This window comes from Lampris incognitus, chromosome 1, assembly GCF_029633865.1.
Source record: "Lampris incognitus isolate fLamInc1 chromosome 1, fLamInc1.hap2, whole genome shotgun sequence".
NCBI classification, from domain to species: Eukaryota; Metazoa; Chordata; class Actinopteri; order Lampriformes; family Lampridae; genus Lampris; species Lampris incognitus.
The window spans coordinates 144,475,256-144,501,163 of record NC_079211.1 but is presented as its reverse complement, the minus strand read 5'-3'; the positions used below and the strand labels follow the sequence as shown (position 1 = coordinate 144,501,163).

General features: G+C 45.6%; 1 protein-coding gene across 1 annotated transcript in view; it reads right to left on the bottom strand.

Annotated features, from left to right (window-relative positions):
* Window positions 1-24,706, bottom strand: part of si:dkeyp-14d3.1 (transmembrane protein 132C) — a 175,064-nt gene extending 150,358 nt beyond the window's left edge. The window contains exon 1 of the mRNA XM_056280137.1: window positions 24,630-24,706. Within this exon, the coding sequence (XP_056136112.1) occupies window positions 24,630-24,675 (46 nt within the window). The 5' untranslated portion in view covers window positions 24,676-24,706. The remainder of the gene's footprint in view (window positions 1-24,629) is intronic.
* Window positions 24,707-25,908: the final 1,202 nt, after the last annotated feature.

The following is a 25,908-nucleotide window of genomic DNA, read 5'->3' as shown; positions in this document are numbered from 1 at the left end:
TCCTCCGATACATGTGGAGGCGCCAGCCGCTTCTTTTCACCTGACAGTGAGGAGTTTCACCAGGGGGACGTAGCGTGTGGGAGGATCCCGCTATTCCCCCCATCCCCCCGCCCCAAACAGGTGTTCCCACCGACCAGAGGAAGTGCAAGTACAGTGACCAGGACACATACCCACATCCGGCTTCCCACCCGCAGACACAGCCAATTGTGTCCGTAGGGACGCCCCACCAAGCCGGAGGTAACACGGGGACTCATGTCTCATGCTCATAGTAAAATGTTTTACCACACAGAATTATAACGACAAGTGGGCTGTGTCTATTTCCTATTTCAGCTCTAGTCAAAAAGACCTATACGGGCCAGCTTGTGGAATGGTGATTAACCTAAAGATGTCAGTGAGTTCAAGGACTGATTCTGAATCTGGACTTTTTAAATTGGAAACCCGGCTGATTTTGCAATCACACGCATGGTCATTAAGTGTCATCATGGACTGCTTATCTTGCATTTACATTTTCTCATTTGCCTTTTAGAGGCTTTTACAAAAAGCAACTTACAAGAGTCATCAATTAGCAGATGCTTGTGTGTAAACGTACAGGTATCACATCATAGCCAAAAGTGCATGTCGTGTCAAGCACAACTCGTATAAGTGTACAACAGGTACATCGCCACTAGCCATGTGAGTAAAAGTAGATTCAAATCGATATAACGGTCGTATCATAGCCAAGAATACATGTAATGTCAAAAGCAGATGGCACAAGTGTGCAATAGTTGGTAGATCACCAGCAGTGGAGCAAATACGGGATTCAAATCACAACTATGCCGAATAATGCTGCAAATCAATGCAACAGTCATGTTTATGGATTAAAGTAGGCCTGAGCAGGAACTCTCTTGGAACCCAGGAATTCATCCGCCATTCTAGCGAGAGAAAAGTCTAAATTTAGAGCTTGGCCCTTTTCAAGCAGACGTAGACAGTAGCCTTCCAGAGGCTAGACAAAGGTAGAAAAGAGTGAGATCATGTGTGCGTCATGGGCAGGTTGAAAATGAACGACACACCACCATTCTGGATTTTTTTTTTTTGCACCAGTTTGATAACACAATCTGAAAGACCAGCAAAATTTGCATTTTAATAGTCTCACTGTAAGATGACCAGTGTCTGGAACATGAACTGTGTGGCATGCTCTCATAGGTATAGTCAGCTCTTTCGGATGTTGTATAGAGCAGTGTTTCTCAACCGGGGGTCCGCGGACCCCTAGTGGTCCGTGGTGTAATTGCAAGGGGTCCGTGAAAATAAAATATCTTTAAAAAAAAGATCCTATGACATTTATAGAAATAGGATTATTTTACTCAAATGTGACTGAGACCTTTATCTACCTAAACTATAAAGGGTAACAGGACTTTTTTCTCTAATTACATCTGTTTCACAAGTGTAATTTATTGTATTTTAATAAGAGATCTCGCTCCCGTTTTCATTGTTAAAAGTTACTGCATAAACATTTTGTTGTTACATATATCTGAAAGTTACTGAATACATATTCTGTTTTGTTACATATATCTGAAAGTTACTGAATACATATTCTGTGTTGTTACATATATCTGAAAGTTACTGAATACATATTCTGTTTTGTTACATATATCTGAAAGTTACTGAATACATATTCTGTTTTGTTACATATATCTGAAAGTTACTGAATACATATTCTGTTTTGTTACATATATCTGAAAGTTACTGAATACATATTCTGTTTTGTTACATATATCTGAAAGTTACTGAATACATATTCTGTTTTGTTACATATATCTGAAAGTTACTGCATAAGAATTCTGTTTTGTTAACTATATCTAAGTTACAACTGAAAGCTCTTATTTTTGCCCCAAAAAGTGCATAAATGCTATAATGCAATTTAAAATGCAGTTTCTACTGTTTCTATCAAATTGCAACCCCCTCCCCCAAGATCAGGTGGAGGGGTCCTCAGGGTAGATCAAAAATACGCAGGGGGTCCAGGACCCCCAAAAAGGTTGAGAACCACTGGTATAGAGCAAAGTAGCAGGAAAAGTAGACAGCTGCAATGTGGTCAGAAAATGAGAACTGGTGGTCGATCATAACCCTGAGGCTCCTTGTAGATTTGGAGGGCATAATAGTTGACACAATGAGCCTGATCAATAAGTCTCCAGGGAGTGAGGTTTGGCAAGGGATGTTCAGCAACTCAGTTTTTGACAAGTTAAGCCGGAGGCGCGGATATGTCAAGTAGGAGAGCAGCAACATGAGCAGATATTTCAGTGTCCTCTGACAGAAAAGAAAGGTATAGTAAGGTGTCATTGGCATAGCAATGGCAAGGGAAGCCATGTGCCGAGATGACCGGGCCAAGTGAGGTGGTATGCTGTGTAAAAAGAAACGAGCCCAAGCACCGAGTCTCAAGGCACGCCAGTTGTGACCTGCTGGGGGACCCTCACCTGACCCCTCCATGATACTTGGTATGACTTCCCTGTCAGGTGCAAATGGATCCACGTTAGTGCCGTGCAATGCCCAAGTCCATCAGTGTAGACAGTACAACCTGATGATTCACTGGGTCAAATGAAGTGGAGAGGTGAAGGGAGGATGTGTGCTGATGGTTTGAGGCGTCTGGGTAGCGTAGCGGTCTATTCCGTTGCCTACCAACACCAGGATCGCCGGTTCGAATCCCTGTGTTACCTCCGGCTTGGTCGGGCATCCCTACAGACACAATTGGCCGTGTCTGTGGGTGAGAAGCCGGATGTGGGTATGTGTTCTGGACTCTGGTCGCTGCACTAGCACCTCCTGTTGTCGGTCGAGGCGCCTGGAACTGGGAGGAATAGCGTGTTCCTCCCACGTGCTACGTCCCCCTGGCGAAACTCCCCACTGTCAGGTGAAAAGAAGCAGCTGGCGACTCCACATGTATGGGAGGAGGTATGTGGTAGTCTGCAGCCCTCCCCGGATCGGCAGAGAGGGTGGAGCAGCGACCAGGATGGCTCGGAAGAGTGGGCAGGGTGGACAATGTGGCGACAGATTTACAGATGCAAGATGCAAGAATCAGTCCGTTTCAAAAGCAACACATTCAGATAGAAGAATCTTTTGTTCCTCGAAACTCCCTCCTAATTGGCCGGATACAATTGGGGAGAAAAAAGGAGGGAAAAGTCCAAAAAAAAAAAAAAGAGAAGAGAACTTTCAATGGAGTGACCACTCCTTAACTCAGACTGATTTAGATTAAGTCATTTATTCTTGGAGAAAAGGGAGGAGAGATGATTGTATGCTAGTTGTTTGAGTTTTGGCTAAGAATGGGAGCAAGGAGACCATCCGATAGTTATGGACCAAAGTAGGGTCAAGTGAAGTTTTTTTTTTCCTTTGGCACCATTTTGACTCAAACTGGCTGAAACCTGGATGGAAAGACACCAGAAAAGAGCGACAAGTTTTAAGTGTTGGCTAAACAGGTGATGACGGGAGTGATGGACTGAAGGAAGGCGAGGGAACTGGTTTAAGGGAACGAATTGTGGAACTGGAAGAGGGGCGGTTTGTAAACTTTCTGTTTGGGGGGGGCATACAAAATGAGGGTCTCAGTGCTGGAAGCAGTAGGAGGAGTAAAGACAGAGGGAGAAGGAAATTCGGAGTGAGGGAGGAGGTTCAGGATGTTTACTTTGTGAAACCAATATTCATTTTGGGAGTTATGCAAAAGCCTCTGATTGTACTTGAATACAAGTCTAAATCATGTCAAAATTCTTGCTGAATGTTCACACTTCACAGAACTGCACACTTGATTAAAATCTGCTGAAAAAGGTACTTTGGCCTAAATAGTCCGTTATTCCGTTTTCTTTTAGGTTTTGTTACCTTGTATGGGTTTTTTTTTCCCAATAAGGACATTAGTTTGGTTGTACTGTTCAGTATCTTGCAAAGTAGTCTTAAAAACCAACATGAAAAAGAATCATGATAAAATTGTGGATTGTGATCCTTCCTGGGAAAAAAATCGTGATATATTTTTTGCCATATCGCCCACCCACCCCTAGTTTGGGGCTGAGCTGGGGCAGAATTGAGGAGGGAGTTTCGAGGAACAAAAGATTCTTCTATCTGAATGTGTTGCTTTTGAAACGGACCGATTCTTGCATCTTGCATCTCGCATCTGTAAATCTGTCGCCACATTGTCCACCCTGCCCTCTCAGCACCTCCTGCATCCCTATCCATCCCGAAAAAGGGACGCCGTCTCTGATGCTCTTTCTGGGGTTTCCTTGCCTGCACACGTCTTCTGTGGACTTTTTACTTATCCGAGTCGAGGGTCGTTTACCGTAGGTACCCGCTTTTGTAAGGTGGGTGTGATGTGAATTTAAAGCCCTATAATATGATAACTGTGATTTAGGACTACACAAAGAAATTGTAAAAAAAAAAAAAAAACAGACTTGACCATTACTGTCTGATTTTAGTCACACATATTTCTGGGTGACTTTCCAACAAGATAATGTCTTTTTTTTTTTGTAAATCTAGCACACTTTGATTTGAAGTGCTCGGTTATTTAAATTTATTTATGAGTTGTTGTTTTTTTTCTGAGAGATTACTTGTTAGCGGTTGATGGAAATTTTTCAAGAAATAGTAAAAATAATAACACAAATATGAAATATGGTGTCATTTCTTGATAAGAAATATATTCTTAAATTCCATTGACCTGAACCCATTGTGTGTATTGTATTTAGGAAATTACGTAGATTATATTTGATTTAATGCTTTCTATGCCCTGTTGCCAGGGTGATGTTAGAGTCACTATGACTCCAGTCGAACAAGCGGGAAGAAAATGAATGGGTGGGTGGATGGATGGATGAACGGACGACAGATGTACAAACAGACGGATGGAGGGATGGATACTTAATATGTTTATCCATGCACACTGTATATGTACATTTATATATACATTTTTAAATCTGATGCTAGATGTCAAAATACTGTCATTCATTTTGATGGATTCTGATAGCAGTACTTGGTAGTTTATTGAAATACTTTTGCATGTGAGGTTTTTGCATTTAGTATCAAAATACATTCAAATGTGTTTTTGCCCATGCCTGGCTATCTGTGTCATTGATTGAAGATGACACAATCATGAAAAGTCGTTTTTTTTTTCATCAATGCCATTAAAAGGTCATTTTCCCTCAGTTTCGAGTCATTCCTGGAAACAGTCCTCACACTGCTGCTGCACAACCACATGACTCAAACGCTGCGTGGAGCTTGTTGACTGACGGAGGTGTGCACTTTAAATAACCTGGAAATAAACACTGCTGTGAAAACAATACAAATGACGTTGAAATTCTTAGTATTTAGGACCTCTTGTTTGCATAAATGTGATGTGCTCTTTCCCTCTCTAGTGAAACGGTCTCTATTTACCCTTCACCTTTTAAGAGGACTTCCATTCTGACTCCAGATGCACCGGCTTTAAATCTGCGGTTTAACCTAAAACCTGCCAAAGTAGGAGGAACTTAGCTACAGCGCTCTATTTTGGTCCTGGGGAGAGAAAGCCATTATAGCAGCAACAATGGGAGAGGGAAGTTCTTATATTAGACCACATCAGAAAGGAAAGCAGTGTGCTGCCGCACACCCTGACAAAGTCTGTTAGGCAAAAAGAAACATTTGAGAGTTGCAATGCAGAGCACATTTTATTTCCAAAGCCCCCCTGTCCAGATGGACCTCTGCAAAAACTAGTCCGGAGCAACGGCCAAAAATAAAGGACGCTTAATTCCACTGCAAGTTGGCCATCTATTCAGACACTGGGACAGGAAAAGAAAGGGAAAAAAAGTTAGGGAACAGACTGTTTCCAAAGTTGTGAGGTGTACCAGTATTACTGCTAATAGAGAGGACCACTGGCCTTCTGGGAAATTACTACCGAGTCACTACACATCTCCCACAAACCCTGTCATTACTCCTGAAAAAAAGGAAATGCTCGAGTGGGACGGTACATTATCTCCTATTTCTTATCGCCATTATATTACTCCAGCAGAGCAGCGGACCGGCAGAGCTGCTCAGGGGCCTTGGAGAAGATATAAATGGATTGCATTTATGTAGCGCTTTTCTAGCCGCGGCAGCCGATCACAGCGCTTTTCAATCAATTAATGACTCACATTCACCCACACACACATACACACACACACACACTCATATAATGATAACAGTGTCCGCCGTGCAAGGTAAGAACCAGCTCATCAGGGGCAGCAGGTGTCTTGCTCAAGGACACCTCGACATTTCTGCACGGAGGAGCCGAGCATCGAACCAGCGACCCTCCGGTTACCAGACGACCCGCTCTACCCCCGAGCCACCGCCGCCTAAAATGCACGTAAACTCTATAAATGTAAATTTATCCCCATTATAAAAGTTAGAAATGTAACCTATTTTTCTGGACTTGCCCGTTAGTGGTTTTAAGTTGCTGTTATAAGCCGTCGCCACAGTAGATGCCTCGAGCTCTTATTTCGAAGGCTGAAGAGAGAGCCGAAGTGCTCTACGCAGTGTGGCGGCGGTGGAGTTGACTCTTGAGGGACGTTGGCACGAGCATCCCAACGCTGCCACCGTTGTAGCCGAGGGTTTGTAGACGTCGCCTATACGGTATGAAACTATGAAATAACAAATACGGAGGCTCCACCTTCACACGAGGACCACTTTATTCGGATTCTTCCTCAACAGTCAACGCCACCGCCACCGCACTGCGTACGGCGCTTCCTCTCTCTCTTCAGCCTTCAAAATAAGAGCTCAAGGCATACACTGTGGCGACGGCTCATAACAGGAACTTAACAGGCAAGTCCAGAAAAATGGGTTACAGAAATAAATGTATTCAATACAAGGAATAAAATATCGAGAACAGACGATATTGCTGTGCGTTTTTGTCTTCGAGTACATCAGGATGCAGCCAGCAACTCTGGCGTGGAAATCCGCGGGCCGACTTTGCACAAGAGGAAGACTTTGATAACTTGTTAGGATAATCTCCGAGGGAGCTCAATGAGTGAAGCGAAGAGGCGGAAGATACAGCAACACAGCCAAGCCTAAAAGTACCCTCATTTTTTTTTTTTTAGATGTTATGAAAGATGACAAATCCCTTTCAGGCAATTTTTCAACCAGCGATTTGATGCCGATCAGAACAAAGACGCAAATAATAATCAGAAACTGTTTTTACTTGTAAAGTAAGCTTTCACACGCAGCGAGGATCACGGCTCGGCGCGTTGTTTAGATGGAACGACTGATTTTACACATAAGCAGGGATGGCTGGTGGGGATATTGGGTGGGTGGGCTGACAAACGCATTATACCCATCAGCAGTTCACACTGCCGCAGCAACAGCATCACATCCGAGATACCGGGTTACAGCAACAACGCTATACTGGGATGTGTACAACACTGTAATCTAGATACTGTAATGTCTACAATACTGTAATCGCTACAATACTTTGTTGTGGCAAGTGCTCTACAAAACTAGAGTAGTACTGAATGGCCTGATGCCCAAAAAACTCTCTACAGCAAGAAGTTTGGGAACTGCTGCATGGGGGAGGGTGGGGGGGCATCAGAGCACCCTATATAAAAAGTCATCGGCTCGAATCTATTTTATGAATTCATAATCTTGACAATCGACGTCTAAACAAAATGTTTCTTGAGAAAATAAACCCTTCAAACCTGCCTATTCAGTTGCGGTCGGAATGCGAGGGGTTAAATGAAAGACGCTCCCTTTGTCGCCCTATCAGGATTTTGCCGCCTCGGCTGTTGCCGGGAAGGAAATGCTACACTTCCAGCTCTGTGACTGGTGGTCCGGCTGTAATTTTACAGAGGTCCGAGCAGTCGTAATTCAATGAGAGTACTCTCAAATGACAGTAAATTTGACCTCGTCATATCGTCCATCTTAACGGGTGGGCTTTGTTACGCCAAAGCTTAATTTGGTAAATTATGCCAACTGATTTTTATTCTGGCCGTCACTGCCACTGGTTTTGTATGTGTTAAGGTTTATTTGGGGAAATGGCATTATGCAGAATTACCGGTCAATCTGTAAATTTACCAACTCGGTGGTCGTTATGCACATTTACCGCAACATGTAGTCCGCTGTGGCGCCACAGCGGATCATCCGTGTCCATCTCTTCCTGTCCTCTGCATCTTCCTCTGTCACACCAGCCACCTGCATCTCCTCCCTCACCACATCCATAAACCTCCTCTTTGGCCTTCCTCTTCTCCTCTTCCCCGGCAGCGCCATATTCAGCATCCTTCTCCCAATCTACCCAGCGTCTCTCCTCCACACATGTCCAAACCATCTCAATCTTGCCTCTCTTGCTTTGTCTCCAAACCGTCCAACCTGAGCTTTATTAACAATACTGCTTGTTTGTGGTGGTGGGTTCCAGAAATGCCAGGATCGATGTTCACTGTCCATGGTTCTGAAGTGTCTGTCGCTTATGGTTGCTTGGCTGTGCACTGTCATGATGTGTATGTAGGCTTACATGAGATGTTGTTTTGTGCTTTGTGTGGTAGTTAGGGCGTGGCTGTCACGCATTTCCCCAAGTACGTATTACTGCAAGCCGGAGCTGCTCCAAAGGGGGAGGGGCATAGCTCCAAAGAGGGGGATAGAAGGGCTTGAGCGCCGAGTGGGTGGAGTCGTTCTAAAAACGTCATCGCCTCGCAAAAACATGGAGGCCACATGTCAAAATGTCAACACCCATCCATCCATCCATCCATCCATCCATCCATTATCTGACATTAGAAAATGTCAACGCATTCTCATCATGAAACAGTTCGTGTGATATCGTACGAAAAGTTACGCACAATTTTTCACGGATAATCCTACGAATCCACTCCAACCTCCCCCCCCCCCCCCCCCCGAGGACAGCTTCCCTCCACCCACCCCCCCTCCACCCCCCCAGGGTTACATACGAATCTTAGTGCGTTACTTTTCGTACGTTTTACTACGACCGGGGTATGAGAACGGCCTGCGAAAATGTACATATCGAGTAAATTCGCCTGCCGGCTAAAAGTAACGTTAACCAAAAGAAGAGGAAGAGGAAAACGAGGAGGGGGGAGGAGTCAAGTCCAACTTCAGTTGTACAGTCCAACATCACGGAGAAGAAGAATAGCTGTGAGTTTGCGCCCCGGTCCGCTGTTTCCATATTCCGCTGAAGTGCACACACAGCATGTGTGATGATACAATTATTTATAAGGAGGCTTCGCACTTTGTTTAGAAATTGGCTGTTATTTGTTTTGGTGATAACTCACTCCTCGTGCTGTTTGCTCGATGCATTGCCCAGGCTGGACTAGCGTGTTAATTTTTTGTTTCAGGAACTGGAACTGTCATAGGCAACTTTTTGAAGTAACAATAGGAGAGGACACACTAAGGTTAGCCGGAAGTTCGCTTCCTTTTTTCTTTTTCTTTTTTTCCTGACGAGCGAAGGGGGTCAGAGTGCCAAGGGTTAAGAGTCACGGTTCGCTTCTGCGCTGCGCTACAGCCTAATTTAGTAAAACACAGAAGGAATTAGGTTTGAATGCTAATTATACAGCCCGTACAGCTGGTGTTAGGTGGATAATGAATAACAGACTAAGAATTAGTCAGAACAGGTGCTTGACGCCAGGAGTAGGGTACTAATGTTCCTAGGGTTGGAGTGGGGTTGTGAAGGAGTGAGAGAAGAAGAGGAGGAGGAGGGTGGTGGGGGGAGGGGGGTCTTGATGAGGACTATTGTTTGGGGGGAGAAAAGCAAATTTTTTTGTTTTTTTGCCTGGCGTTTGTAGTTTTGACTGGCCGGTATCACTTCCCAGTATGGAGAGCGACCCGGAGTCATCGGGGATCCTGCAGGGTGGGCAGTCCGCAGCCGGTGACCTTCTCCACCGACCGCACGACGCGCCGCCGTCTGACCGATCCTACTTCGGACGCCTGAGAAAACGCTCGCAAACAAAAACGTAGAAAACAGGTACGGCGAACGCACGCCCATCACCACCCAAAGACTCCATCTAGAACGCGTTCCTCTTTTTCCCCCCAAGGTCAGAGAGAGATCTTTCTGTTACGTCTGAGCTTTCTGGTTTTTTTATTTTTTGGTTTTTGTTACCGCTGCCCAGTTATTTAAGTACGCTCAATATATTTTTCTGAAATCTCTTTTTACGGCTCGCAGATTCACTTATTACCCCGTATCAGCTTCATCCAATCGAGGGTCGCTGAAGACTGTAACCTACCGCGGCAGGCACTGGATGGGACCCGGAGAGACACCCTGCGTACCCCGGTCGCCAGTCTTTCCTGGGGTCTGCATACACAACCACCTGCACTCCCATTCACACCTACGGTCAATTTAGTCTCCTATTTTACCCATATGTACACAAGGAGAACATGCAAACTGTGCATGGAAGAGCCAACCCAAGGGCCCACTTCTTATGAGGCAAAAACAAGAGTGCTAACCACTAAGCCACCGCGGCACTATGATAACTTGCAGCAATTTACCAAAGTTAAAAATAAGCTCCTTTCCAAAAAGCTTCTCCCTAGAATAGAGCACAACTGTAGCTCTTTCATCCAAAAAAAAAAAAAAAATTGATCGAACTCTCCTACATACTGTGTTTTATGTAATTTTGTGTATCCGCGAATCTGTGGTTAGGCTTTTACCACCTGCCTCTTTGCCTCAGGAGTGTTTTCGTGTTTACAGATGCAGTCTCGCCACAGACGGTTTGTCTTTTCCCCTCGTTTGTATCGTAATTTCATAGGGGGCCGCTACCTCAGAAAGCTGCCAATCTCTTTTACCGGGTCAACGCAGACTTTATTTCCGGATAAATTAGCCTAAACATGCCTTCTTGACACGCGGATTAGAATCCTGTAGGTCTCTTGGCTTTACCAACTCTGAAGAGGGGGCGGGGGGGTATTTGTTTACATGATTTGAGATTCTTGCCTATTTACTACATAGTGAAAAATCTGTCACGAAATGGGAATCTGTCTTCCATCCATCCATTATCCTAACCGCTCACCCTGCTCTCAGGGTCACTGGGATGCTGGAGCCTATCCCAGCAGTCATGGGGCGGCAGGCGGGGAGACACCCTGGACAGGCCGCCGGTCCACTATATATAAAGATTAATATTCTGCTTAATATTCCGCTCCTCATTTGTTGAGCACTTTCATCAACACCATTGATAGTTTCCGGGGGGGAAAAAATGATATATATCTCATCTCATCTCCTCTTCAGCCGCTTCTCCGGGGTCGGGTCGCGGTGGCAGCAAGCTAAGTAGGGAACTCCAGACGTCCCTCTCCCCAGCAATGCCCTCCAGCACCTCCTGGGGGATCCCAAAGCGTTCCCAGGCCAGATTGGACATGTAGTCCCTCCAGCGAGTTCTGGGTCTACTCCGGGGTCTCCTCCCAGTTGGCCATGCCCGGTAAACCTCCAAAGGAAGGCGCCCAGGAGGCATCCTAATCAGATGCCCGAACCGCCTCAACTGGCTCCTTTTGATGCGAAGGAGCAGCGGCTCTACTCCGAGCTCCCTCCGGACGTCCGAGCTCCTCACCCTATCTCTAAGGCTGAGCCCAGACACCCTACCAAGGAAACTCATTTCAGCCGCTTGTATCCGCGAACTCATCCTTTCGGTCACTACCCAAAGCTCATGACCATAGGTGAGGGTTGGAACAAAGACTTGACTGGTAAATTGAGAGCTTTGCCTTCCGGCTCAGCTCCCTCTTCACCACAACGGTCCGGTACAACGTCCGCATTACTGCACCAATCCGCCTGTCAATCTCCCGCTCCATCCTACCCTCACTCGTGAACAAGACCCCTAGATACTTCATATATATATATTTACTTTGTTAAAAGAAGCACTCAATGGTAGGGAAAGTGCTCAACAAATAAGGAGCAAAATAATCCAGTGAGTCAAGTAAATTCTTTATGAGACAGTACAAGCCTGTTTCATGCCATAAGCAATATGAAACAGCCTTGTACTGTCTATATATATATATATATATATATATATATATACGTATATTCACACAAACATCATCAAAAGCATTCTCTGCACTTGTGTCACTTCCAGACTATACATTAAAAACATACCGGGAGAATAAGAGATCCCGTGTATGGGCTGATTTGGGAAAGTGACAGCTGACAAAAAGTGTGCGATTTCCTCATTCTCGTGGGCCAAATTAGCCGTCCTTCACAAGGCACATACAACTGAGGCTAAAGTACAGATTACTTCAATCTGAATTCAGCGAGTTGACGGAGTCCCAGAACATCTAATTACAGCGACCTTCACAAAGCAACCTTCAATGATCTCGGAGAACACAGAGAAAGACCCAACATGAAATAATAATAGCAATCAAATGCAGCCCAGCAGTACCCAGAACTGCCTGGCAAGTACTTGTTTGCTTCTTAACGTAATATGCAAGCAAGGGAAGAGAGAGCGTTCCCTTGGAGCAAATCATATCAAGGCCTTTAACAGTGTCTGCACATCTCTTCCAAGAGAATAGGAAGTTGGAGGGAAACGTCTGAGGGCACCAGCTTTCCAGTATTTCAATACAAAGATAATTTCAGTATCTTGGAGCACTTCTGGGCCTATGTAAATGCAACAAAAAAAAGGGGGGGGTCGCAGGAGAGAGAGAGAGAGATGTAATCGCAATATTAAACAAATGGGAAGAAGTCGTATTATTGTGTCACAGTACGCTTCAGAGAGGCTGTAAAACCAAATGTCAACACTGTCTCTAGTCTTGGCAAGCTTTCTACATCTGCTCCTGTGCAAACTAAATGTGCCTTTTTGATGATCGAGTCTTCTCCTTTGTCACGATGTTCCATGCTATGTCAATTTGTCTTTGGCTGATCGAAATGTACAAATTTATGGGACACACCTGAGCCAATGTGGGGGGAAAAAAACTGTCTTCGGCGACACATTAACATTATCCGGTATTATTCTAAATTTTAGTTGAAACGGTAATCATTTTTGGCCACTAATCCACCGTTATCGCCAAGATCAGTCCTTCTCCACCTACTGCGGAGGCCCTGTTCAGCTGTTGTTAAATAGAGGTCCTAAGGGTGGGAAATCTGCAGGAACAGATAGCAGTGCAAAGAGGACCCCGGTGGCGTGATGCCCACTGCCAGCACAGCCTCCCCGCCGAGCTCCCCGGTGGTGTTGCTGGAGGGCCAATGACTCAGTGTTGTCACACCGTTTGCACTCCGACCAGACAGCCTCCGCCCCCGTCATCAGCTCCATGTCCCCTGGCATGTGAAAAAACAACAACGGAGTGGGATGACCACTCCAAGCAATCAAACACAGCGTACCAGAGGCTGTTGGACAGCAGGGGGCGAGTCATCACGCTGGACAGTAAGAAAAAAAAAAAAAAACGTCACATCACAATACTTCTATACCCCTTTTCCACTACACGGTACCGGCTCAACTTGACTCCGAGTTTTTCGTTTTCCATTACTGGAAAGTTCCGGCATTTTGGTAACTGTCACCACTTTCGTCGAGGTTCCAAAAAGACCGGAGCGGGTACCAAAATCAACGCAGACCAGCTACACTGAGGGGGGTACTGTTACAGTAACGGAAAACGACACTGCGAGTCGAGCCGAGCCGAGTCAGTACCACGTAGTGGAAAAGGGGCATTAGATATGTATGCAACTCAGACTCAGAGTCAGAAACTGTTGTATTAGCCGAATAGATTTGCACACACGTGGACTCTGACTTGGCGGCTTACTATCATGAAAGACATAACGCATGCCACAGCGCTACAAAGGAGACTATCTACCTTGAGTAGGAAGTAAACACATTTCAGAATCAGAATCATGTTTATTGGCCATGTAGGTTTGCACTACATGGAATTCGCCTCCGGTTTCGTGGCTCTCTCAGTGTACTTAACACAGAATAACAACACAACAATCTTCAGATATACACACAAAGATTGACTTTTACAGGCATAATAAGACGTGATAAAGTGCAGTGGTGCAGAGAATTTAGGGAATAGCTCTGTTGCGTTGACAGAACAAACGGAAAACTAAGGGAACGCAACATAATATTTTCATTTCTTTTATAAGGCTCCATTGAAAGTTGCCGAAAATTACACCCCTGATGACAAGCGTGCCCTCACTAATAGTTGGGCAAAGAGACAGAACATTTCTTATCGGCGTGTGTTCACATTCCATAATGGAGTGCTCCTCACAAATGACTTCGTCGCAGCTTCTTTGGCATAACGGCCGTTCTCAAGGTTTCGCTCAAATGTGATATTGAGACACAAAACCTCCTTTCAGTAATTTCAAGTTTTTTTTTGTTTTTTTGTTTTTTTTGGGTGCAGTCTCAAATGACTCACCAGATTTTATTTTTTGTTATTTGTATTACTGACTGTTGGGACTAATACAATGTTTAGGAATTTTCCTATTAGACCATACGGCGGTTTCAATAGAATCAGATATAGAAAATACAAACCCATTACTTGAGAACATTTCTTTTCTGCCCAAAGAGTTTATCTGCTCCAGATTCTTTGTCTCGGTGTGGAGAATAGTTCGGTTGACTCAGCGGAGTTCATTAAGTTCAAGCCTCTTTTATGAGACAAAGTTGTACGCTGATTGTACTCTGAGGTGGCCATTACTTTCACACTGATTGGGTGCCTTTGATTGTGTCAGCGCTGATTGGGGACGAACACACACACTGGCTTTCCAATTACACTAAGAACCACCTAGCCAGTGGTCACAGAATACTTCAAGCCAATTTCATTAAGCTTTAAACATTAAGCTCGAGTTGTAACGACGGAACAATTCAATAGTCAGTTAAGACATTTATTTCCGTTATAGCGTTTAGTGAAATGGGGCAAAGATGCATCAAATCTCGTACTCACTGCAACAAATTTCAAATGTAAAAAAGGGAACCCTCCATCCATCCATCCATCCATCCATCCATCCATCCATCCATCCATCCATCCATCCATCCATCCATCCGTTATCCAAACCGCTTATCCTGCTCTCAGGGTCACGGGGATGCTGGAGCCTATCCCAGCAGTCACTGGGCAGCGGGCAGGGAGACACCCCGGACAGGCCGCCAGGCCATCACAGGGCCGAAAAAGTGTACCATATTTTCTAACTGACAAGTAATTAGCTACTGGCCAATGACCGGTTTTCAGTGTCATCTCGTCTCGTCTCTCTAACTATGCAGAATTGCTGTAGAAAATAATGAAGTTACAGTACGTCAAGGCTGCTGTCAGAAACAAGTACCTCCCTCTGAGACGTCCCTCGTTAATTGTCTGGCAAAAAAAACCTATTGGTGAATATTATTAATAAGTCCTTGTCAAAAGCAGACACCAGAGATATGAGACAGCAACTTCTGCAGCCACGACAACGCACAGCACAGACACCTGCTCTGCGCTCGCAGTGAAAGGTAGACGCACTTTTTCGACTTGCACAATGGTCGTCTCTAATAGGTTACGGTCGTTCCCTTCGGCACCAAAACAGATCATATACCGAGCTACATGAACCGTGTCCAGCTTTTCCATTCCACTGTCTACAAACCTGCACATTCGTCTCACATCACCAGTGATAGAGCAGAATAAACTATTCTGTCTTGTCCGTGACTGTGGCAGACGTGGGCGATTGTTCACGAGCAGGCCTAACTGCCGAAAGCACAGGAATGATATATCACTTAGCCAAAATTCACTGGTACTTTTACGTCTGCTGTTCGGCAGTCAGCCGCATGAGTAAACCACGCTGAACTGCAGAGGTGCGGGACTCCTATTTTAACATAATTTCGACAATCAATCAACCACACCACAGAGAAGTCAATGGGCCTTGACAATATGTACCTGTCACATCATTGCCTCTAATGCATTAAGCTCGGATGTGTCTGATAGATGCTGACAGCTCCACAATCGAGGGTTCCACTCAGATATACGTACTGACAGTCTTTTCTCCAACCACCTGTGTGTGATTATTAGGGGGGGAAAAAGCATGAATAATGAGAATGACTTGTAGCTCTCCACCGGCGGAGAACGGAGGCGAGCCCTGGCCAAGCACACAGCATTCAAAAACCCAAAACCCACTCTAGCAGGCCAGGGCAAATATACACCCTGAAAAATTCAGGGGAAAACAGTTTGCACAAATCCTTTTCTTTCTATATTTCATGCTATATATATATTTTTTAAATCATTTTGACTCACTGGAGTGAGTGCAGGGTTTTCCCTGGGTTTGCAGAGGCTACATACAGAAAGTGAGCTGGGGTCAGCACTTCATTTTTCTGGGTTTAGATAACTATTTAGATAACTATTTAGTTGTATTTTTTTTGCCCAAAAAGGGTCTTGCAAGATGTGCTGAGAAATTACGCCTTAAAGGTGCTATAAACAAGATTTTGACTATTAATATAGCAGAACCGACTATTTGCTATGTGAAGATAGTGGAGTAACGCGTCCTGAGCAGAGAATGACATCAGACTCCCTAGTCTTTTTTTTTTTTGGAAGCCGGTCTGGCCACACGTGTGCGTTAGTGCATGTGCGGTAGCTAGCGTTAGCAGGACAGCTAGCATGCTTATAATTACGTTACATGGATTTAGGTCAGGTGGCATGGTGGCGCAGTGGGTAGTGCGGTCGGTCGCCTAACAGCAAGAAGGTTCTGGGTTTGAACCCCGAGGTAGTCCAACCTTGGGGGTCGTCCCGGGTCTTCCTCTGTGTGGAGTCTGCGTGGGTTTCCTCTGGGGGCTCCTGCTTCCCCCCAGAGTCCAAAGACATGTAGGTCAGGTGAATCGGCCGTACTAAATTGCCCCTAGGTATGAATGTGTGTGTGGGCCCTGTGATGGCCTGGCAGCCTGTCCAGGGCGTCTCCCCGCCTGCCACCCAATGACTGCTGGGGTAGGCTCCAGCATCCCCGCGACCCTGACAGCAGGATAAACGGTTTGGATAATGGATGGACGGACGGATGGATGGATTTAGGTCACTCAGCAGATCGAAGAAATAGCTCCTCACCAAGCTGAACACGAATGAATGAATGAAGGATGATTTTTTTTCGACCTTGTATATAAGCCCGGGTTAACAACGACCGCCATCAGCGCTGTGCCCTCACAGGGTACCAATGGACACTATCAAATCCACTGTGGCGACCCACCAGAAACAGGGAACAAGCAGAAAGAAGAAGAAGAAGATGTAAATAAGCAGGATATAACATACAGATGAGCCATTGCCAATAATCTGGAGTGATCAACAAGGCCACACATCAAACTCGGTGAACAAATCTCCATATGCATCAGATTATTTGTTACATGTTGTGGAAAAGGAGTAGGAGGAAGTGTACACTTATTTTTTCCTACCGCTTCTCACCTACTCATGAGTTAATTCAGCTACTGTACATCTCAAACTCAATTCCCACTGTACTGCGTAGTTAACATTCAATGTGAATTGCGCTGCACAATACAAACTCACCTACAGTGAACAGTAAGAGAAAAAAAATCAACATTGAAACACATGAGAGAAGGAAAAGAAAAGAAAAACACATCCTAATGTCATGTGCCAAGAATAAACAGCTCTCGGTGCTACGTACAACCCAAATATCCACTCGGTGTCACAGAGAGAAAAATGGGGGGAAAAAAGTAATAAGAAATGTTTAGAGATAAATAAAACTTACGACAGTTAACACAACTCTCCATGGTCCCCATATCTCTCGATAATCAGACCTTTGTGCTTCTTCTTGAACCGCGCAATGTTTGGACTTTGTTTGAGTTCCACCTCAGACTGGTCCACAATTTTACCCCACAGACTGAAATGCCCCATGCTCTTCAAAGCTGAACCAACACATCATTTCTTGAAGTTTAATTTCCCTCTCAGATTATATTCCCCTTCTCTACCTGACAATACTTTTTGTATATTACTCGGTAGGAGATTGTTTCTTGCTTTGAACATTACTTGTGTTGTGTTAAATTCTACTAAATCCCTGAACTTCAAGGCACTTGACTTTAAAAAGAGCTTGCCGGTGTGTTCACCATATCCTACATTACAACTATCCTTATGGCTCTTTTTTGTAGTACACATAATGGTTGTAGGTTGGTTTTGTGGGTGTTACCCCATACCACCACACAGTAGATCAGATATGGCGAAATAAATGAACAATACAAAATGTACAATGATTTATGATCCAAAATGTGACTTGCTTTTCCCATGTTCCCCCTCCCCCCTGAACAGGCGCCCCAACCAACCAGAGGAGGCGCTAGTGCAGCAACCAAGACACATACCCACATCTGGCTTCCCACCTGCAGACACGGCCGATTGTAACACGGGGGGTTCGAACCGGCGATCCCCGTGTTGGTAGGCAACAGAATAGACCGCTATGCTAACGCCTCGGAACTTATTTTCATATACTCTTTCTAGTTGGACTTTGTCAATCACTGCTTTTTACTTTGGTGTTTATCTTATGATTTCCAAATAGCATAAACTTTGTTTTGTCCAGATTTAAGTGTAATCTGTTTCTGTCTAACCACCATTTTAATTTTTCCATTTCTATTGTGGTCACCTCCAAAAGCTGCTGTAAATTCTCACCAGAACAAAATAAAATGTGTCATCCGCAAATAAAACATTTCCATATTTTTGATATCTTGCATACAGCACTTAAGTACGGAATGAACAGTTTTGGACCTAACACCGGCCCCTGGGGTACACCACAAGCAATGTCCATGCGTGACAATTTGTGTTTGCCTATCTTTACAAACTGCTGCCTGTTACTTAAACAGCTTCCTAGCCAGTTCTGCACCACCCCTCGGATACCATACCTTTCCAAGTTATCTGTTACTCTATTATGGTCAACAGTGTCAAAAGCTTTTTTAGATCTACATATATCCCCACGGCAAACTTTTTTGGTCAATGCAAATAGTTATTCAATTAATTCAGTGAGCACCAGAGATGTCGATCTGTTTGGTCGAAACCCGTACTGGCTATCAGTCAGCAGACTGAGCTTCTTAATGAACTGGTCTAGTCTAGCAGCAAATAGTTTTACCAGTATTTTGGAGAATTGTGACAACAACGAAATCGGTCTGCAGTTTGTAAATTGGTGTCTATCTCTGGTTTTGTATAAGGGTATAACTTTTGCGATTTTCATTTTGCTTGGAACTTTACCAGCTTGACAGGACATGGTATAGATGTGGCTTAGTGGTTTTGCAATACCTTCGATTATTTAATTATTGTCATATCAGTATCACTCCAGTCAGTTGATTTTTTTTGTTTTTTTGTTCTCGCATTTGTTTACAATGTCCACGATTTCCTTCTCTACTACCCCGCTAAGAAAAATGGAACTTGGATTTCTGTCCCCATAATCACTGTCATTCCCCTCTGTGATTGTTTGTGCGTCATTGATTTTTTTTCTGCCAGTTTTGGGCCCACATTTACAAAGAATCTGTGGAGGCCATTGACCACGTCTTCCGTGTTATTTATAGTCTTATCATTATCTGTAAAGTATTGACGGCAGCTTGGGCTGCTAGATCCATTTCTAATAATACTGCTCAACACTTTCCATATACCTTTGGTGTTGTTTTTACTGGTCTCTAATTCTTTATTGTAGTATTCCTTCTTACATACCCTCATAATGTTAGTTTGTTTTTATATTTTTTGTATTTTATTTCTGCTTCAGTGGTTCTGTGCTTTAGGAATTCTTTATAGAGCTTTTTTATGACAAGCACTACGCAGTCCCTTTGTGATCCATGGACTATCGTTATGTTTCTGTTAACTGTTGAACTGTTCCATTGGGCAATTTTTGTCATATAAGGATTGAAATATGTTTAATGACTCGTAAGCTTTATCGGTGTCTTTTTCTTTGAATACGTTACTAATGTAATATTCCAACCGAACCAAAGGACATAATAGCCAAGAACACGACGGCGTGAGGAGTGGGGGTGGGGTGAAGGGAGGGAGGTGCACCTTTAAAAGTGTCTTATCTCCACTTTGATCGCTCTCTCTAACAATTTCATCACGGAATGACTTCTTCATGTCATTGGCGAGATCAGAACTCAACAAGGCATTGGATCTACATGGCTAGCTAGTGAGTGCAACTAGATGAAAACATCACATTAACAGTCTTGAAAGAGTCTGACGCAGTACACACATTGTTATATCAAAGTATAACGAAGGCGTCCAGGTAGCTAGCAGTCTATTCCACTCCCTACCAACGCGGGGATCGCCAGTTCGCATCCCCGTGTTACTCGGGGTGTCTGTTCAGGGTTGAGGGGGAACTGGGGGGGGGAATAGCGTGATCCTCCCATGCGCTACGTCCCCCTCCCCTGGCAAAACTCCTCACTGTCAGGTGAAAAGAAGCAGCTGGCGACTCCACATGTATCGGAGGAGGCATGTGGTAGTCTGCAGCCCTCCCCGGATCGGTAGAGGGGGTGGACCAGCGACCGGGGCAGCTCGGAAGAGTGGGGGTAATTGGCCGGATACAATTGGGGAGAAAAAGGAAGAAAAAAATCCACACAAAAAAAAAGTATAACACACAGAGAAGGCTCACACACTAATAACATCCATAATAGGGCCTCTGAAAAACTGTAAAAAGTAAAAAATGTATTTATATGTGTTACGAGTCATATTAAACATATACCTGGAATTAATTAAAAAAATAAAAATGGAAATCAATACTTTCTCCAGTCCTTCAAGCTGCGTAACATAACAATCTTAGGTTGCTCTGAACAAACCCACAGAGGCGGCGGTATCAGGAGAAACTGTAATGGTTCAGTCATATCTGAATGAATTTGCACCTTTAGATTTTTTTAAAGGTTGAGTTACAGGTCCTGGTACCAGCAAAATCCCATTTCTCTTCATGCATGCCATATTTTTACCCCTAATTCCTCGCTGAAATTGGTTAGCGCGCCTCACATAGGCACAGTAGCGCAAATATACCCAGCTTACACTTGTAATTTTGTGATTCATGTTTCTGACCGTGTTTTGCAGCTGACGTATCGCTCTAACCCTCTCCTTATTGTGCTAAGTCTGCAACAAATTTCATCACGAAGGCAACTGTGAAAATCAGCCGCTCGCACAATAAAATGCAGGGTGAATTTGCCCAGACTCATAGAAACCGCTAACGGGGAACAAGAGGACTTTATTATTTGTTAGGGAGGAACATCTGATGTCGGCCTCCTCCAAAATGACTGCTGATGTCGGACATCTGCAGCCCGGCTCGATTTACACCTAGACTATTATATTTTTACAACGCAATCTCAGATCCTCCTTTACAGCACATTTAATGTAGTGTAGTAATGAGAACATAACGCCCTAACCATCCTTTAGTCTTGAACGATTCGACGGCGTTCCCTTTACAGTGGGGGCTGAATGCAAACTTCCTTTTCTCCTGTTAATTGAATCTCAAGGTTACCGATTATTTCCCTGTGGTGCGACGTGAAAACCTGCATGTTGACATTTTCCTCAAGACGGATTGCCTCGATGACACGCAACCCGCCTGTTAAAGAGTGCCGCTGAAGTCTAGAGCCTGTCATGCGTTAGCGTCATGCTGCCTTTCTTCCTCTTCTTCTTCTTCGTCCTCCTGCATCATATCTGGTTGCTGAGTGTACTGTTGTTCAGCACCGGTTGTAAAAAACCCCCAGACAGATTCACGAGGGGGTCCTCTGTTCTAACACCCCTATGTGCTGATGAGAAAAACCACAAGCACTGCATCAGCATATTTATCAATTATTACAATGAGCGGACGCCTCCCCCCCCCCCGCCACACACACACACACACACACACACAAACGCCGTCACTGCCAAATGCCCCCAAACCCACCCCGCCTCTCTCCCTCCATTTAAAGCTTTTACATAGATCTAATCCCATCAGCTCGCTTAATGAAATTTCATTAAACTGAATGCGAGGTCAAACCCGCAGAAAAGAGGCAATTAATGCAGGCGGATGAGCCTTTCTGGAGATATTATGTGACATTATACCAACAATACACATCGTCACAGGGGGGCAAACACCGTCTTTTGACTCGGCGACTGAAGAACCGAGTCCTCATCTCAGAGGAGCACCAGAGGGGCCGTGAGACGCCCTCCATCAAAACAGCAGCAAACTGGGCTTTATTTATTTATTTCTCTATTTACGCTCCGCTATCCCCCTTTTTTTCCTAGAACATACACGGCGACTGAATTCATCCCCACACAAAGCCAAACAAATCCTCCGCGCTTGATCCAATACGACGGATTCAAACGCCGGGCGTCGAATGACGGGCAGTCAAAGATTCGAACTGAAAATGCAGGATTAGCGGCGCTTAACTGGATCTGATTCAAAAGACAAACCACCACACCCCCCCTCCCCCCCGCCGCCCCCTCCGAGTCTAAAGTGTTGCCGTTTAGTAAATTAGCCTCTGAGATATTTGGGAAAAACTGTGAGGATATCACGATGGCAAACATGACCGGACCTGTCAATACTCGTTAACCTCGCTCTCTTAGCTGGGGGGGGGTGGGGGGGGGTTACATGTTGTTGTGCCGGCGAGCTTAACAAACGACGGTCCCAATTACAACCTCCTGCACAAAATACCCCCGGGGTAGAGCCTCACAATTAAACAGATGCGATTATACGATTGTCGTTTAATCCATCTGCGTTAGTCACATTTCCCCTTTCGGGGGCAGGTTTAGAGCAGTATTCTGTATGTTTTGTATGCCACCTTTCTTTCGTGGCGCGGGGGCCCTTGTTTGCTTAAGGGCACCGGCAGCAGCAGCAGCAGGACCGCCGGGGGGGGTGGGGGGGGGGTTGGTGAAGAGCTGCCGCTGGATCCGTGCCAGAGCACCGAGGCATGGGACCCGGAGTGGATCATCCTTAAGACGATTACGGATAATGAGTCTAAACCGGGAAGCAACCTACGCGAGAACCAACGTGGGGTCCGTACAACGGCTGCGTTGCTAAAAACGAGTTTCTTAACGAGGTTACGGGCAAAGAACCAAACCCCAGGCGGGGAGGGAGAGAGAGATGATGGCACGATCCTCACGATCCTTAAGTATATGCAGTCGGTATAGAGGGTGTGGGTTGTTGCTGCTTGGAGCCCTTTTTTGGATTGTGTTAAGATGAAGGATAAGAAGAGAAGGGAAAAAAATGTACACATTTTTTTTTCAGGAATCCCTGACAGAAATGGCACCGGGATACACCTCACGGTTAATAGAAAGGACGATGGCATGGTTTTTTTTTTTTGGTACAGAATGATCACTGGTGTGAAAATCTGTCAGAAATTGACAAAATTTAAAAAAAAAGATGACTCATATATATATATATATATATATATATATATATATCTTCATCAGGCGATAATACGGTTTCTTTTTTGTTGGTTTTAGAGGACTTTAAGGAAATGTTAGCTATCTGACAGGTGAGCTAATGTGTTTTGCTTTTCGGGAAACGGTGTCCGGTCACAGAAAACACCCAAAATAAATATTCTCCCCTCCGTTGGTGGTCTTATCATGTCTACGGTGACGCTCCAAGCAAAGACCCGGCCCGCTACTCCCCAAGAGTGCGGGGGTTATTTGTGATTGGTATCAAAATAAGGAAAATGGGATACACGGTGTGACTACAAATATAAATCCATCATGTCAGCCCTGCACCTTTATGACGTGTTAACCCTCCAACAGGCTCCCGCTGTGCTGTGCAGGACCGTTTGGTACGTGGCACATGGGGGACCGTGGTCACCCTGCTCTTTAAACTGGACAACTGTCAGGCGGGAGCATCTCCACGCACGACTGTCCAAACAAGGAACGCCACGGGACGACGGCGGTCACTCAGACAACGTAGGGTAAGTGGGATTTAGAAGGTGGTTGGTTCCCTTTGGATCGACTAAATGTAGGTTAGGTCCACGCCAGCGGATGAAACCAGCCTCGAAACCCAGTTATAAAAGCTTTTCACAATGACGGGAATAGCACTGCCGCCGAGACGAGTGCTTCGATGGGGTCAGTCTGAGGAAAAAGCGGATCATTCTGGGTCCGCACTCTGCCACGTAAAGACGCCGCTCGGGCGGAATTGTGGTTTTCGTCCCGAGTCGACCGTCTTATCTAAGAAAGCAGCAGAAATAACGAACTGACGTAAAACAGAGGCGCTTTTCTTCTGTTCGGAGACAACTATTAAATCCAGCTGTGATCTGGTGACTATATATGCGTTCATTATAGCAAGCTGGGCAGGCAGGGCACAACCGTAACATCACTTGTCTCCCATCAAAGAGAAGCGCCAGACGAACCGCTATAGGTCTCCAGACTGACCTGGCTGCACGTCAGCCAATTAAACACTGCTCCTTCCAGCCTGCTCTGGGAACAGCGATGCTAGGTTCAGGAAGGGATATGGCCTAAATATTCCCACTCCCTCAGCAAGACCTGAATGAGGTAGGGGAAAAAAAGCATGCAATAAATGTCTTTAATATGAGATGACGTGGGTAGTCGTGTTTAATTGAGCCTATGACGGACTGGGGGGGGGGTGCTCAATTGGTTTTTATGCAAAACATAACCAGCTATCAGGTAAAGTTGGATATGAGGAATCCATCGAAAATGTTATCTTAGGTCCGAGACACGTTATCCTTGTCTGGGTTTATCACGAAACAATCACGTCAAGTCCACAAATCAGGGCACAGACAGTCCTCATTAGCGCAAGTCTGTACCCGCCTCCGTGGGAAATATGTCCCCATCACATGCATGCATAGATAAATACGTGACAGCACAACGTTATATAGGAAACACGTGGTAAATAGACTGGGAAATGCTCTTACCTCCTAAAAGTAGCAGGACACATTGGAGCGCAAGGATATGCAACATGTTTCTTTTCGTCTTTTGGGGGGAAAGAAAGAAAGAAAGAAAAAAATAAAAAGATTGCCCCCCCCTCCAAAAAAAAAAGAAAGATGCGGAGCTGCAGACGGCTTATTTCAAAACGCTCGCCCCATAGTTTGCGCCCCCAAACTGAAAAGGCGTCTTTTCGCAGCAAAAGGTCATACGCCGGGTTCACCCAATAGGCTGCCTCGGGCAGCGGGAAGGATACAAAGAAACAAAATAGCCGAGGCACAGGATACAAATCATAGCTGAACGCGCGCGTCAAAATCCTGCCCCCCGGGGGGGCGCTTTCAGCCTCGCTCGTGCGCCGCTTCTTCGGCCGAAATTCCGGGCAAGTGAGCGGCGAGAACTTGGCTGCAGGTTTGCAGCCCTCCAGGACGCATTTTGGCAGAGGAAATTAGATTAGGGGGTTGGTTTTTTTTGGGGGGGGGGTGCTGGGGGTCCCGGTGCCCCTTTGTGGGGTAGTTCACTCAAGGCTGTTACTGACCGCCGAGACTGGCGCCCCCGTCCCCTCTCTTCTTCTGGTCCCCCCGCCGCCTCTGGATGCTCCGCATACCGACGGGTCTCCGCTCCGGCAAGTTGCCCCGCCGCCTGTACCGGCTGTGCGTAAAGTCCGACAAGCGTTGGCCGAACAGGGTGGGGGTGGGTGGGGGTGGGGGGGCTACTCCACTCATACGTCAAGAAAACACGCGGATATGTGAAAAATACAACGGCGGCGGGTAAAACACTCCTCCTCCTCTTCCTCCTCCTCCTCCGCGGAGGCGAGCGCCTCTTCCCGCGCCAACTCCGGAGCGCGTCCGCTGGCGACCGGTCCCCGGTTCGCGCAGGCCCCACTTGTAACGGGACTTCGGCAACTACGGCGGGTTCGAGTCCTCCTCCTCGTCCTCCGGAGACCGACGCGTTCGGCTGTCGCTCAAGTTGAGGGTGAAGCCCACGAGCCGCGCGCGCGCGCGCCGGCCGTCAAGAGGAGAGACGCGGTGGAAGTGACAGGGCTGGGGGCAGATGCGCTGGTCCGGGGTGGGTGGATGGGAGGAGGAGGAGGAGGAGGAGGAGAAGTGGGGGGGGGCGTGGGGGCAAGTCTAGACTCTCCCCGGCGTCCACGAAACACATGATGGATGACGGGTCAAGAGGGAGGGGGGAGGAGGGGGAGGGAGTACACACACACAACAAAAACCCCCAAACTTGAATAAAACAGAATAAAACGTAACGGACGGCCATTTA